General features: G+C 51.4%; 1 protein-coding gene and 1 pseudogene across 4 annotated transcripts in view; both read left to right on the forward strand.

Annotated features, from left to right (window-relative positions):
* Positions 1-7022, forward strand: part of UQCC1 (ubiquinol-cytochrome c reductase complex assembly factor 1) — a 92736-nt gene extending 85714 nt beyond the window's left edge. For all 3 annotated transcript variants that reach the window (XM_084775724.1, XM_084775722.1, XM_084775723.1), the window contains 2 exons: positions 2331-2444; positions 5451-7022. In XM_084775724.1, coding sequence (XP_084631850.1) covers positions 2331-2444; positions 5451-5585 — 249 coding nt within the window. In that variant the 3' untranslated portion in view covers positions 5586-7022. The remainder of the gene's footprint in view (positions 1-2330; positions 2445-5450) is intronic.
* A 3076-nt stretch (positions 7023-10098) lies between these two features.
* LOC311594032 (melanoma-associated antigen B4-like) lies at positions 10099-13253 on the forward strand (annotated as a pseudogene). Its single transcript has one exon. The product of its transcript is annotated as a melanoma-associated antigen B4-like (transcript).
* The last annotated feature ends 2943 nt before the right edge of the window (positions 13254-16196 follow it).

The following is a 16196-nucleotide window of genomic DNA, read 5'->3' on the forward strand; positions in this document are numbered from 1 at the left end:
TCAGCCATCACCCCAGGACAGTCTGCAGCTGTGGAGCTGTGGGCCTTGCTTAGCAGAAGGCCTCTGGAGCAGGTGGAGTGTTTTCCCTCCTGTCCGTTAACTCCCCATGCTGTGGCTGAGCCTTGGTCACAGCTGACCTGGAATCAGCCTCTTCTCCCACGGGGCCCCTGAGGCCAGACCACTGTGTAACGCGAACTAAATGCCCCTGTGGCTTTCTCATCTTTACCACATAGGGAGCCTTTCGTGTCTCATGAGACACTCAGGTTCTAGAGGGGCTAAGAGCTTCTCAAAGGCCACACTTCTGTCGGGTGACAGCGCTAGCATTGAACTTGGGTGACGTGGCTCCCAGGGCCTACTCTGGTCTCAAGTGTATCAGCTGCTCACTAAAGCATGCTCCTATTTATTGTGCCCAACATAGTCACTTTTAAAAATGGCTTTACAGCTGAGCACAGTGGCACACGCCGGTAATTTTAGTAGTTGGGAAGTGTAGGCATAGGGGCAGGAGTTCAAGGCCTCCCTTGGCAACCTAGAGAGTTTTGAGTGCAGCCTTGGGCGACCCTGTCGAAATAAACGGAAAAGCTGTGCTGGAGAGAGCTCATTCAGTTAAGAAAGTTACCAGCAAGCTCTAGGAACCGAGCTGGATCTCGTGGACCCACATGGCCAAAGGAGGGAAGCCAAACCCTGCAAGCTGTCCTCTACCCTTCACACGCACTCCGTGGTGTGTGCACACCCAAACCCACACGCATGCAACATCAGTCAACGTAATTATTTTTAAAAGCCTTTACTTTTTTGTGTGTGGTGGTGCTAGGAATTGAGTCCAGAGCTTTGAAGCTCCTGAGCAAGCACTCTGCCGAGCCACACCCCCAGGCCACATTACCTCACCGTTGTAATTCAAGAGCGCTATAGGTAAAGCAAGTATTTCCTTTTCCCTCCACTGCTCACGTCTTGGGGTTATAGGCATGAGGCACCACACCCATTCTAGGGCAAACATTTTCATCAGCTGAGTACCCAAGAAGCCCAGGACTCAGGCTTAGCCGTAACCGTTGAACCTCACGGTGACAGAGCTTAGACTCGGTCCAGCCTTCCGAGTACTCGTCCGCCCCTGGCACAAAGATGAGCACTTCTCGGGGCCTTCCCCTTCAGTTGCCTTCATCCTCCCTGCCCTAGAGGTCTGAGCTAGAAAATGGCTATAATTGGCCTTTATAACATCTGGGCTTCCAAGCAGGGTTCCCAGAGCCAGGGCACACAGACAGGCTCTGAGCCTTGCCTTCGGTGGCCCCCTGTGGCCCTCTACGGCCCGTGGCAATCCTAATAAACAGCCTGTTCCTCTCCTCAGGGAGAGCCATGGGTCCGTCATGGCCAGATGGGTGACAGTGAAGGCAAGGTACCTAGTTCTCTTTCCCAAAGAGGCAGCCACCTTGCAGACGTGTGACTTTGGACCAAGCCAGTAGGAGCGGTCCGCACCCATCCCCAAGCCCAGGCAAACTCAGACTTGCAGCGCTGCCAGCCCACACCTTGTGAACAGCAGCGGAAGGTATGGCTGCTGTGCTCCCCTTGCTGGCCCTTTCAGACATGCGTCGTCTAGGCTCAGTGTGGTAGAGGTGAGCGCATCCCCGGAAGGGCCCACCAAACATGAGTGTCCACCAGTGCCTTGACCCTCAGAGTCCCATGTTCTTCTGTATAAAAAGAAGGGTTGAGGGGCTGGAGAGACGGCTCAGTGGTTACGAATACTGACTGCTCCTCCAGAGGACCTGGGCTTAGTGCCCAGCACCGTCACGATGGCTCACAACCACCTGCAACTGCAGTTCCAGGGCACCTGACACCTTCTGGTCTCTGCAGATAGCAGGCACACTCATAGTGCAATGCAGGCCAAACCCTCATACACATACAATAAAAATAAAATTTACTTTTTAAAAAAGAAGACACAATGCCGGGCGTGGTGGCGCACGCCTTTAATCCCAGCACTCGGGAGGCAGAGGCAGGCAGATTGCTGTGAGTTCAAGGCCAGCCTGGTCTACAGAGTCCAGGACAGCTGAGGCTACACAGAGAAACCCTGTCTCGAAAAACAAAAACAAAAACAAAAAACCTTAAACAAGAAGAGGCAGAGGCAGCGTTGTGAGTTCTAGCCTGGTCTACACAGTGAGTTCCAGGCTTGCCAGAGCTACACAGTGAATCCCTGTCTCAGCAACCCCTTCCCCCCAAAAAAGGTCAGGCCAGGTTCTCATGGGCCCCCATCACCTTCTCGCTCCTTCCGAATCCTTTGCTGTCTTGTTCACATATCGCAACTTTCATACTGTGGCTCTGCAAGACACTCCTGCTGTGTGTTCCAGGGGATCCTATCGGATGACCATGGGCTGGCTGCTGCCCTCTGGAGAACCTTCTTCAACCAGAAATGTGAAGACCCTCGACAGCTTGAGTTGCTGGTGGAGTACGTGAGGAAGCAGGTCAGCCCCGCCTTTCTCCCTGGGCAAATCTGGCCACATTTGAGTCCCCCTGCGTGTACGGTGTTCGAATCTTGTTGGGTCATAAGAGGCCGACTTACAAGGAGTAATTTAAAGGCTTCTGCCCCAGTCGCATAAGCTGCAAGCACTGATGAAAACAAAGCATCTCCCTCCGCCCCTCCCTCACTTTCTTTCAGACAAAGTCTCATGTAGCCCAGGCTAGCCTTGGATTCCTGACCCTCCCACCTCCACCTGTGAGCCACCAGGCCTAGGTTAAGAATGACAGCATCTTCAGGCTCATATATAGTGAGTGGTGCACCTCTTTAATCCCAGCTGTTGGAGAGGCCGACAGATCTCTGAGTTCAAGGCCAGCCTGATTTATATAGAGTTCCAGGCCTCTCTTGTCTTTTCAAGACTGTTCCTATCTCAAAACAAACAAACAAAACAACAACAACAAAGGATGTGCATGTTCTGGGTCCAGCTGTGACCTTGGCCAAGGCCCCCGGGGATGGGGACAGAGCGGAAAGGAAGAGCATTCGCTTTCAGAAAGCTGTGCTTATGTGTTCACTGTTCGTTTCTGCTGGTGCCGGGTGCTGTGCTGAACTAACCCTCAGTGCTGGAAGAGGCCGCATGAGGCGTGGTGACTCCCGCTGTGCCCACTTCGTACTCACGTCAATCCCTCTGCTCCTGACTCCTGGCAGGGCCAGGCCTCAGGCAACACCTAACAAACACAGCTCTAGTTGTCCTCACGGTCAGGCAGGGTCCCCGCGTCAGGTCCTTGCCCCTCTGGCTTTTCAGGGCTCCCGACTCTGAACCTTCCAGAGAGCTCTTTGGGAAGGGCTGCTTGGGCACAGGCCTGCCCCAAGCCTGAGCAGAGAAGTATCTCCTGATCTCCCGCCCCGGGATCCTGGTTGGATAGGAAACTCATGCTTTCTAGATGAATGGGTTCACTCATCCTGAGGTGGAAAGTGGAGGCCTTTCCCGGGTCTCCCCGTGGTTCACCCTGCACGACTGGCCTCAGACCCCAGCTGGGTGAATCATGTAACCACCGGAGGCCACCACAGCTGCTGCAGACAGCTCATCGGCTTGAGGTGTCTGTGAGTCACACCTCTGCTTCGTGGCCTTGGCCTCCCGAGCCCAAGGGGCATCCTGCCACAGGAATTCTTGAGTTCACCTCCATGGCCTTGCTGGCCCCCAGCAACCAGGAAGGGGAAGGCGAGATCCCAGCTCGAGAGCGCACGGGGCTGGTAGGACCAGCTGGGTGCCTGGCGAGAAGCAGGCTAGCTGCTGACGCTGTGTGTAGCCAGACGGTAGGGATCTCCCGGAGACAAGACTGCTATCTGACTGTCCTTCAGATCTGCCAGCGCCACGGAGAAGACACTGCAGCTAGAGAGCCTCGCCCTCAGACAGGAGTTGAAATTGGCAAAGTCAACACTGTCTTTTGAGAGACCCACCCAGTTTTTCCTTCTGTCCTAGTGGGCTTGTGCCAAAGGCCCTGACAGGGCCCAGCTAGGACCTTACGAGGGGCCCAAAAAGAAGAGTTTGCTATAATGTCCTAAGGAGTCACATTTGGCCCCATTAGAAGTGGACAACCAGGGGCTGGAGAGATGGCTCAGAGGTTAAGAGCACTGTCTGTTCTTCTAGAGGTCCTGAGTTCAATCCCCAGCAACCACATGGTGGTTCACAACCATGTATAATGTGGTCTGGCGCCCTCTTCTGGCCTGCAGGCACACATTCAGACAGAATACTACATATTTTAAAAAGTGACTTCAAGGCCAGCCTGGCCTACAAAGTGAGTCCAGGATAGCCAGGGCTACATAGAGAAATCCTTTCTCAAAACAAAAAACAAAAACAAAACAAAACAAAACACACACACACACAAACAAAACAAAACAAAACAAAAAACCACAACAACAACAACAAAAGAAAGAAAAAGATGTGGGTAACAGTAGGAGCTTCTAATGGGGACCCAGTTCTGCCAGGCCTTTGAGTCCCTGCTATGTGGCGCCTGACTGAAAGCAGAAGTGAAGGACTCAGTCCTGCCCTTGAGGAGCCAGACAGGTACCCAGGCAGGCCTGGAGGCAGCCTGTCAATCCAGAGTGAGATCCAGGAGGATGCTGGGGAAGATCAGGGAAAGGCGTGGTCTGACTGGTTGGGTCAGGGCAGCCCGGAAGCCGGGCTTTGAGCAGTTTCCTGTGCTACACGCCTGCTACTATTTAGTAACCAACCGAAGGTATGTTGAGGTTAACAAGCCGAGGGTGGGCCGAATGGTAGCATTCAGGGGAGAAGCAGGGGAGCTAGAAAGAGGCGAGGTTGAGCTGAACTGCTTCCCCGAGCTGCCCTCAGGTGAGAGGCTGGGGCACAGTTCAGGAGGCATCATGAAATGAAACGAAACAGGAGCAGTGAGCTCTTTGAAGGGGACAGTCCAAGACCTATGATGACGCCCCTGCTCTTCCTTCCTCTCCCAATCAGGGAGCCTGACCTGCGGGCCTGGGCCCTCTGAAGGGCAATGGAGTCATAGGTATTAGAAAACCAGGTGTGCCAGTATTTTCCGTACACCTTGCTGCTTACCCGCCCCTGTGCCCATGAGATACACGTTTCCAGCCGCTCTCAGACAAGGGGACAGAAGTTTCAAAACCGGCTACCTTGTGCAGCACCACCAGGAAAAGACAGAGGGTAGACAGGGTAACTTCTAGAAATCATATGCTCTGACTCCTTGGCCTGCAAGAACTTTATCATGAGGGTGTAGTGGGGTTGAAGGGTCCTCATGTGGAGTGGGTACAGGATATCAGAAATGCAACCCCTGGGAAAGGGTCTTTGACTGCAAAGGGGTCGCAACCCACAGGTTGAGGTCCACTGCCCTAGGTAATTATTTCTCCAAATTACTACCACCTCTACCTCTGACCCTTTTCCTTCCCACCTCTACCTCTGACCCTTTTCCTTCCCTTGGGAGGCTCCGCCCCCATCATATGAGCCCCTATCTTCTGTTTCCTTGCTCTCTATTTGTAGATGCAGTACCTGGACTCCATGAACGGCGAGGACCTGCTTCTGACAGGGGAAGTGAGATGGCGCCCCCTGGTGGAGAAGAATCCACAAAGCATCTTGAAGCCCCATGCTCCTACTTACAATGACGAGGGTCTTTGAGAGGCTAGTCCCGCTGGACAAGTTGGCTGGCTGGCTCTGAGGAACCTCCATGGAAGAAGTGCCTGTTTGTCCCAGGACCCTGAAGAAAGTGGCCTGAACTGACTTTTGAACAGCACCTGTTGAATACTCGGCCCATTTGTGTTGAGTTTCTTCTTCCTGACTCCAGGAGAGATCTGGTGGGGCTACTGCTGGGAGGTCCTCTCGCTCTTCTGATGCGTTCCCTCAGGAGAAGCCCCAAGCACACTCCCCAAGACCCTCCAGCAACACTCATGACTGAAAGCTTTTTCCAAGGCTGAGGAAGGGATGGGCAGGTTAGAAAAGGGATGCCTTCACCCAGGGCTCCCTGTGCCTGGAGCAGTTTATGATGCTACTGAGTCAAAATGGGTGGCCATATGCTGTGAGCCGCAGCACTGAGCTGTGGGGTTGAAGTAGCCATTAAAGAAAGACTTATTTCTGCCACGGTTCTTCTTTGTTTCAGGATCCAGGCGGTGGCGCATGTCTTTAATCCCAGCACTTGGGAGGCAGAGGCAGGTGATGTACAAAGCGAGTCCATGATAACCAGAGATACCCAGAGAAACCCTGACTCAAAAAAAAAAAAAAAAAAAGGAAATAAAAGAAACATAGGTGACAGTGGGATGCTCTAAGTTCAAGGTTTAACTCGAGCTCAGTTAGAGGCAGCAGAAGGAGCGTTTCGGGGCTCTCTGCTGCCGTCCTGTCTCTAGTTCACAGAGAGGAGTCTCTGTCTGGGCAAGGCACAAGGCTGCCAGGCATGTTTTCTGGGACTGGAGGTCTCTGAGGACCGAGGGGCTTGTCACATCCTAAGTCATTTAGAAAGAACAGAAGTCCCTTTGTAAGCCATGGTGAGCACTGTCTCTCCTCTCTTGGCCTCCCTTTACGTGTGACAGTGTGGCGAAGGGGACATTCTTCCAGGCCTCTGGGTACCATCCCCAGCGCCAGCCGCAGCCAACTTCCACCCCTCCCCGACTTCTAAAGCATGTGCTGTAAGGGGCGCCCGATCTGAGCACTTGAGGGGCCTAGTCTCTCCTCTCAGAGTTTGGGTCATCTCTTGGAAGGTTTTCTGAAATTGAGGAAAGGGGGTGGGACCCGCCTCGCCCCTCCCGCCCCCATCCTGCCTCCTTCATTGAACTCGCTATAAAATGAGTCATATAAAGAAACTCTATACTGTGAGGTATACGCCACTTCTGTGAAAACATTACAAATCAAGCCGCCTTCTCGGTTTATTTAAGATGCTTTTGTTGCACGCGGGGCTCTGGAGCGAAGCGTCCTCTGTGAGTGTGAGATAATAACACCTTGTAACTCATTACATCTGGGCACTATTTACATAAACCAGAGGCGAGCCAGGCAGGAATTTGCTGATGAATTTATTTTTAATGGAGTGAAGTATGCCATGCACCAAAATAAACTTTACTGTGTGTACCTAGCTGCTCCTGGGATGGGTGGAAAAATTAATGGAACAGATTTTGGCTCCTAACCCTGCACATTAATTCATATATAAAAGTTATTTGAGCGTTAACCCATTTGCTGCCTAGGGCAGCTCCCCAGCCACAGCTCCCAAGCCCACAGCACCAGCTCAGCTACTGGGCTTTAGTGTCTTAGAACCTCGAATTTGCTAGCAACTTTAAAGGTCACTTGGGGGCCCCCCTCTGCCCCCCGGTACCTTTGCCCACCCTTTGTAGGTTCTGCGTTCACGCAGACCTTAGCTGAATCCCGAAGCAGGAAAACCACGGAACTCTGTCGTGACTCTCAGGGTCCTTGTTCACGGCCATCTGCATCAGCTGCCGCACCACAGCCTCCAGCACACAGCTCGGGTGCGTTATAGGCCATGGGCTCTTTGCTTGCCTCCTACTTCCACTCCAGCCTGATTTCACAGAGCTCTCATCCATTTCGTCCCTGAGCACACACTGAGTCACCTGGAGTTATCTGAAGGGACCACACTGTGTTTCCGCTACCTGGACCTCACTCCTCCTGGTGTTGACTAGAGAAACCTTAACCTCCCTGGGTGTCCCCTCCTCTCCTCCCCCTTCCCCCCCCCAGACCCCAGCAGGCTTTCCAGGATGCTCCTTAAGGTGTCCTCTCTAAACTTAGCACCTCTCTAAAAACACTGGGTGATTGCTGTTGTTGCTGCTGCTGGTGTGTTCAGATCCTCCTTCCATACTGCGATACAGAATGGCTGTCCCGTTAGGTCACTCACTGTTCGCTGTCTTGCAGCATCTGTGTGCACAGCTGTGGGAACAGCTGAGTCACTCGTTGCACTGTAAGCCCAACAGAAGGAGCCCCTGTCGGTCTAGCCTCAGCTTATTCAGCAGTGTTGCCACAGTGTCAAGCAGCTCCAAACCCAAAAGCCTGCAGTTAGACAAAACAATTGGGAAGTATTTCCTGTCCCTGGGAAGACTGCTTGTCACTTTTGATTTACTCCCAGAAGGGGGAGAATACCAAGTTAGGTGACACAGATGTATATATACACGTGTGTGTGTGTGTGTGTGTGTGTGTGTGTGTGTGTGTGTGTGTATGTATGTATGTATGTATGTATGTATTTATATATAAAAGCTAGGTATGGCTAAAGCATGACTGCCTTGAGGCTAGCCTGAGCTACAGCATGAGACCATATCTCAATAAAAGAAAAGGCCATCAAGGCTGTTCGGTGGGTAAAGATGGCTTGCTGCTGAAGCCAATGACCTGACTTAGGTTGCTGGAACCCCAAAGAGTAGGAGAGAACTGAGTCTTGCAAGTTGTCGTCTGACCCCCCCCCCCCACTCTCCATGGCATAGGTGAGCTCCCAACACACAAATAAATGTTTTGAAAAATAAATAAAAGAAAGGAAATTGCCAGGCGGTGGCGGCACACGCCTTTAATCCCAGCACTCGGGAGGCAGAGGCAGGTGGATCGCTGTGAGTTCGAGGCCAGCCTGGTCTACAAAGGGAGTCCAGGACAGCCAAGGCTACACAGAGAAACCCTGTCTCAAAAAACAAAAGAAAGGAAATTGTGAAGCAAAGCAAAGCTTGAAATGCAAAGATGTAAAATGCAAGTATTATAAGGAAAGAGGGAAAATAATTACCCTTGAAATCCTACCCAGAGGCCCCCAGGACAACACAGGCTAGAGCTCTTGCTCCTGTTGTCCGTCAGAACTAGACGGAAGACCATGTTGCCAACGACACCACACACCTCAGTTGCAGGACGTAGGGAAATCAAGCTAGAGCAGAGCCGGAGGTGGCCTTCCTGCTCCTGGCTTTCAGGTGAGAGGTCGGTGTTCATCCTGTGAGGCACAATGCCGGGCGAGATGTGCAGACTGGCAGGGGAAAGAGGCCGGTGTTCATCCTGTGAGGCACGATGCCGGGAGAGATGTGCCCGCCTGTGCACTAGTGGCATGGCTGTTAGAAGGGTAACAACTGCTTTCTGGCTGGATTTGAGACTCACTCCATACATGTCAGCTTCTCTAAAGCTGGTCAAAAGCCCATGGCTGAGGAGGCCATAGGCCTTAGGGTGAAGCCGCTGTTGTTTTGCTAAATGGACTTGCTGTCAAACTGTCCTCTGAATACTTCGTTCACGCCCATAGATTAGTATTACTCTCAGCCTTGGTCAGAGAAGCTGGCCGAGTGACTGCAGAGGCTCATAACTGGTCAAAATGCAGAGTAGCTGTCGAATACTCAGTCTTAAGGGAACATCTAAGGGCGAGAAAGAGCACCGGCTGCTCCTCCAGAGGACTTGGGTTGTTTCCTATTGCTTATGGCAGCTCATAACCATTGCTCATCCAGTTCCAGGGGATCCAATGCCTCTCTGGCCCCTGCAGGCACCAGACATCTATGTAGTACATAGACATACGTGTAGACAAAACACCTATGCACATAAAAGTAAAAAAATTTAATGAGACGTCTGCTTCAGCTCTCCCAAGGCTCAGGGAGTACCATGAAGGGGGCAGAAGTAGCGCAGGGGCTGGAGGGTGGGGAGGTGTGCTGTTGGTGCTGTCTTAGGCATGGCCTGGCCACCGCACTCACGGGCTCACAGTATCTCTGTCTACCGGAACGAGATGGGGCCCAGCAACATCCCATCATGGGCGGAGGAGGGGCCTGTCAGGCCCAGCCCCTTCCTGAAAAGCTTTGGTTGGTGTAGGAACGACTGGGCTGCCTGCCTGTCTTGCTGTTTCATGTCCTGTTTCTAGCAGCTTCCATGTCTGTGTTTATCTTGGTTAGCTAGGCATGTTTACTGCTCTGAGGACTCACCCCTCCCTTCCTCGAGACTTTTCCTCCTGTGTGCAATCACCTCTTGAGGGATTTCACCTGGGAGGAGGATTCCTGTTTTGCTGCCTATAAGAAGGCTCTTTGGAACCCTGGAAGAATAATAAACCGCTGCCATGGCTGCTGCTACAGCTGCTGTTCTCTTAGCACAAAGGACCCACTGTGTTATTGTGTGTGTGTGTGCATGAGTTAAATCCCAAGTTCCTCACCCTCGACTAGGTACCTTGGTGGCGCGGGCACCACAGGTTGGTGGTGGGGAAGAGATGCATTTTTGGCGTTGGGGTAGCCACCGGTAAGTTGCCCATACCCCAGTAAATAATCCCACACCCAGGCTCATGCAAGCAATGAATTAAACTCATTGGACCCCGAAGAAACCAAAGATGTCAAAGTAGAAAGGGGACTTGTTGGAAAGAGGAAGGTTCAGCGGTCGTAGCCAGGGAGTGAGAATCACCAAAAATACACTAGATACGTGTATGAAGCTGTGGTTTAGAAAGAAACCCTACCAAGAATTTGGGAGGCTGAGACAGGAGGATAACAAGTCGGAGGGCAGCCATAGGCACATCACAAGACCATGCATCTCCCGTCAAAAGAGAAAAAGGTCTAGGCGCTGACACTCTCGTCGTTTGTTAGTTGAGTTTTGTCTTTTTTTTTTTTAAATGGGGTTTTGTCTTTCGCTTAGGAAAGTTGTCAGTGCATTCTCACCAGTCCAATATGATAGGCGTCGTCCTCAGCATTTTCACTCTCCACAAGTGAAGGGACGTAAGGCTCAGGAGGCCCACAGTTACCCGTGGTGGCACCACCGCGTACATATGGCTGCAGGACCCGGCCCTAGACCTAAACCACATCGCCTCCTTCAGGTCAGCGTGGAGATCTGCAGTTGGGTATAAAACTTAGGCAGGAGCTTCCAAACAGCCAGAGATGGGGGAGAGACCGCTTCAAGGTTGTGTGGTCTGTTGTGCACTTTAAAAAAAAAGGGGGGGGGGCGCACGCCTTTAATCCCAGCAAAGGCAGGCGGATCGCTGTGAGTTCGAGGCCAGCCTGGTCAACAAAGCGAGTCCAGGACAGCCAAGGCTACAGAGAGGAAGCCCTGTCTCGAAAAACCAAACCAAACCAAACCAAACCAAGCCAAACAAAAAACTCTATTTTATTTGGGGGTATTTAGCCCTCAACTTCCCTTCCCACCTCCCAGCCCTACATAGGAGAGAGAAGGTTACTGGGGAGAGGTAGCCCCTTTACTCCTCCCGGCTGTTTAGGGTCAAAGGGTCTTTGTGTGTCTGTACCAATCTCCACCAACAGCAGACGCACCCAGCAGTCTCTGAGCAGCTGCGCCCGGAAGTGAACCACCACACAGTCTGTCTCTGGTCTCTTCCAAATGCTACACACCACGCGCCAACAGTGCAGTCCACCCTACCCTCATTTATATCCTCAGAGCCCTAGACCACGCCCTTCTTTCTCCACGCAGCTTGAGGAAGGCCTTAGCAGCTGGCAAAAGCCTTGCCCCACACAAGACACTTACCAGCTGTGGACAAACCTCACGCTTGGGATTAAAACCAAAACATTTACATAACACAACTGAGTTTACGAAGAACCCAAAACTTCCGTCACAGTGGTCCCTCTGTCCCATCTACTAGTGTGTCAGGAGACAGCATTTTCCTTAGAGGTCTTCAAATCTGAGAAACACTGATCAGTGATGTGGACAATAGAGTTTAAAAACAACATTTAGAGAGGAACACAGTGGGACGGACAGGAAGTTGAAGATGACTTCACTTCCCTGCTCCATGGCTTGAGGAGATGCCGGCGCAAGAGGCTTAGAATCCAGTCGGCACAAAGATCAATCCTAGGGTTTGCAGAAAAGAGGTTGATCTACGAGTCCAGGTGTCCAGGAGTCCAGGAGTCCTGATTCCTGCCTGTTAGCTCTCCTACCTCAGCCCTGAGCCCTGTCATCATGCCTAGAGGGCAAAAGAGTAAGAGACGCTCCCGTGCAAAACGACAGCAGGCACGCAGTGAGGACCAGGGTCTCCCAGCAGTTCAGCCTACAGCAGAGGAAGCAGAATCTCCTCCTGTTGTCCAGAGTGTTGACTCCAGCTTCCCTATTGGTTCTGTTCTTCAGGGGGTGCAAACCCTTGAGTCTCCTGGTGCAGCTCATCCTGCACAGGCTCTGGTGTAGGTGTTAGAAACGTTGCTGTTTTCACTGAGAAGAAAGGCTCAGGTGTCACCCAGTCAGGGGTCTCCATTCAGCAGACATTTAAAGAGCCTGTCATGCGGAAGGCTAGTGTGCTGACAGAATTCCTGCTAGATAAGTTTAAAATGAAAGAGCCAGTTCCCCGGAGTGAAATGTTGCCAGTGGTCAATAAGAAGGTATAAGGAACAGTTCCCTGAAATCCTCAGGAGAACTTCTGCGCGCCTAGAACTAGTCTTTGGTCTTGAGTTGAAGGAAATAGACCCTAGCACTCAATCCTATTTGCTGGTGGGCAAATTGGGTCTCTCCACTGAGGGGGGTCTGAGTAGCAATTGGAGATTGCCCAGGACTGGTCTCTTGATGTCCATCCTAGGTGTGATCTTCATCAAGGGGAACCGTGCCACTGAGCAAGAGGTCTGGCAATTTCTAAATGGAGTCGGAGTATACGCAGGGAAGACACACTTAGTCTTTGGGGAGCCCGTGGAGTTCATAAACAAAGATCTAATACAGGAAAATTACCTGGAGTACCGACAGGTACCTGGCAGTGATCCCCCAAGCTATGAGTTCCTGTGGGGGTTCCAGAGCCCATGCTGAAACCACCAAGATGAAAGTTCTGGAAGTTTTAGCTAAAGTCAGTGGCACTGTCCCTAGTGCCTTCCCTAATCTCTACCAGTTGGCTCTTAGAGATCAGACATCAGGACCATGAATGAGAGATATGGGTATGGCTGGCAGAGTTCCCAAAGGCGCTGTTTAGTCCCAGGTTCTGTGCCACGAGTCCACTCCCACGTAGCTGAGTCTGCTTTGTGGTCTCCACATTGTTTAAGAAGAACAGCCAGCCTCCTAATTCATAGAAAGTTCATAGAATACCAGAGGCAAAATGTATGCCTTCTTGACCTGTTACGCATTAGTGAAATGTAGGTATTTCTGTTAATTTCCAAATGTTTAAGCAGTGATTAGTACCATGCTTTCTGTTAACTGCATAAAGTGGTTTTTGTCACTTGTCAATTTAGGACTTGTTACGTTGCAACAAACTGTAAAACCTTGTTTTGTTTTTACTAAGGCAACATTACATTGGAAGAGATCTTTTCATGAAGATGTAATATCACACAATGGTGAACAACAGTAAAGTGGCGAACGTTATTGTTATTTTTGGAAATGTTGTATAAATGTAATGTGTTAGCTGTATACTTTTTTCCTTTCTTGTATAATGCTAAGTAAAAAAGTTGGATTTGAAAAAACAAAACAAAAAACCGAACATTTAATTTCTGCTCTGCGACCAACCCATCTGTCACCTGTTTTCATCGAATATAATTTAAGCCTCGTGGACTGCTCTGAGAGGTGTCAGTTCATGCTACAGCTGAGGGAGACAGAAGCTTGGAAAGGCCAAAGTTTATCTTTCTCAGGGGCATGTGCCTGACACTCCGGCCATCCACTTTGTTGTGGATGAAGCCGCGTGTGTGCGGGAGTCGAGTGAAAAGGAAGACCGAGCATGGTGGTTGGTGCACTGCTTCGGGTCCCGGCACTCAAAAGGCCAAGGGACAGGTGCCTCCCTAGAGTTTGAGGCTAGCCTGGTCTACAGAGAGTGTTCCAGGTCAGCCAGGGCTACATAGAGAAGTCCTGTCTCAAACAAATCACCCAGAAGGAGCTAGAGAGATGCCTCATATTTAGAAGCGAAAGCATTTGGGCCTCGTGAGCTTGTGTGTGCATATGCACAAGTGGAAAATACAAGGGAATTAGAAATCAGAAAATCCAAGGTGGGGGCCAGCTAGGGCAGAAAGGATGGGCAACCAGGAAGTGAGGGGCTGCTCAGGTAAAGGTGCGGGACAGGAACTTCCTGAGACTAGTGGACCCCGTGGCCTGGGAAAGAAAGGAGTGCTGGATGCTTCGGGGAGATTCTGGACCATGCCCCACTTTCTCAGTAAGGATTGCATCTTGACAAGAGCAGAGACGCAGGATGGGGTCTACCTATCTGGACTCTGGCCTAGGGACTGGCCGGAAGGAATCCAAAGGGACATTTCAGAGAATGCTCACCAGGACCTGATGCTGGAGTTGCTCAAGGTACCGAAGAAGTAGAAAAGTCATAGCTCTAGGATGCCACCCTGCTGCGCTCTGGCGACAGACAAACTGGGAAAGCCTCCTCTCGGTTGAGCGTTAGCCACATGATAATTATAGCACTCTGAGTGTGGTGTGGCAGGGACTACCACTCCGTCATGCAGTAGGGAAATGGTCCACTGAGCAGAAAGCACTCAGTGTGCAAGGTGACGCTGTAGCCGACTGGACAGTGACATGTCTTCTGGGCTCTCCCCATGCACTTTCAGGTAGCTGGGATCCAGGATGGTGAGAGGCAGAGTCGGGCAGTGGAGATGCTCTGGGGAAGGCGGGAACAGAAGACCTTAAGAGGAGTGGGGCTGTCGGGCATGGTGGCGCACGCCATTAGGCCCAGCACTCGGGGAGCAGAGACAGGCGATCTCTGAGTTCCAGGCCAGCCAGCACTAAAGCATAGAAACCCTGTCTTAACAGAGATGAGGATTCTGCGTCTGTCTTGGGTATAGAGAGAACTCATGTGAATGAGTTCCCAGGGTGCGCTGGGGCAGGGAGGAGTCAGCTCATGAAAGAGGTGATAGGAAGAGCAAAAAATGGGCACGGAGGCAGGATGTGGAGAGAAAGCCGAGGGGATGGGAAGAGCTTCTAGAAGGGTAGGGGCCAGAGAGTAAGCTGTGGTAGGTTTAAGGGCTCCAGAGTATTCTAGGAGCATGATTGACCATTGACAGAATGCAGACTGCCGGAGGCAACAGCAGCGCATGGGTCATTTGAGTCTTTGGAGACGGGAGCTGAGAAGAAATCGCCTTTGGTTGAATGGTGAGGACTTTCCTTGAATGTTAAAGGACTCGATGTCATCAGTCCCGCTCCAGAATGGAAGTCTGGCTTTGAGAACAAGACCTGGCCCTGGCAAGGTGGAAAGAACCCTTTCTTAATAAATAAATAAATAATTTAAAAACTTGGTTTATGTGTATGTGAGTTCAAGGTGAGTTCTGGGTCCTAGACTCACCAGCAGTGCCTCAGTGAGCCCCAAGGACAGCTGTGAAGAGGGAGAATTGAGGCCAGGGGTCTTTTGTCTGTGCGTATGTCTGTGTACCGCATGTGTATCTAATGCCCGAAGCCAGAAAAAGGCATTCAGTCACCCAGAACTGGAGTGCCACATGGCTGTGAACCACTCTGAGGGGACCGCCATGAAGCTGAGTCCTCTGAGAGAGCAGCCGGTAAGCCATCTCTTCGGCCCATCCCCAACAACCTTTTCCAGCAGGGTTTCACTGTGTAGCCCAGGATGGCTTGGGATGTAGGCTCTTTTTTTTTTTTTTAACAATTAAACTTTATTATGCAACTCAACTAGCTTACACAAGAGGGAAAAATGGTTAAAGGGAAAAAAGAGTGAACCTTCCGGTATCCATTCCACGGGATGGGTCCCTAGGTGTCTCTGGCCTGCGCGCTGGTCCGGCCTGTTCGCTGATCCTCCTTTCGATCCACACGTGCTCAAGCCTGGTTTGAACCTGTTGCTGCTCTCTCTTCTCCACCTGCCTGCCTCACGTGCAAAGGGCCGTCTCCTTCTCCCATTGAGGGTTGATTAGAAAAACAATAGTCCAGGTGGAGTCCCCAGGTCAGCTTCCTGAATTCCAGGTCCAGGATGGCTCCACCCAGTCTATCTCAAGGTATCCATGGTGTGTCCAAGGGTAAAGCCTGCCAAGATTGCTTTCACCTGTGACAAAGCTTACATTCCTTCCCACACTGGGAATCACTACCATAGACCAGGCTGGCCTCAAACTCACAGAGATCTGCCTGCTTCTGCCTCCCATGTGCTGGTGTTAAGGGCATGTTACCCTCATCACCCTGCTTGAACCATTTTTATTATTTATTCATGTGTTTTATGCAGACGAGCGCTCTGTCTTCGTGCACATCAGAAGGGGGAAATCAGATCTCATTATAGACAGGTGCGAGCCACCATGCGGTTGCTGGGAACTGAGCTCAGGACCTCTGGAAGAGCAGCCAGTGCACTTGACCTCTGACACACCTCCCCAGGCCCCTTGAGCCCTTTCTTAAGACGAAAGATTGCAAGGACAGATGGGAGACACGGGATTCCTGAAGAGAGGAGCCTGGAAGAGGAAGGAAAAGAGCACAGGCCGG

The sequence above is a fragment of the Acomys minous genome (genome assembly GCF_964271855.1).
Source record: "Acomys minous genome assembly, chromosome: 3".
NCBI lineage: Eukaryota > Metazoa > Chordata > Mammalia > Rodentia > Muridae > Acomys > Acomys minous.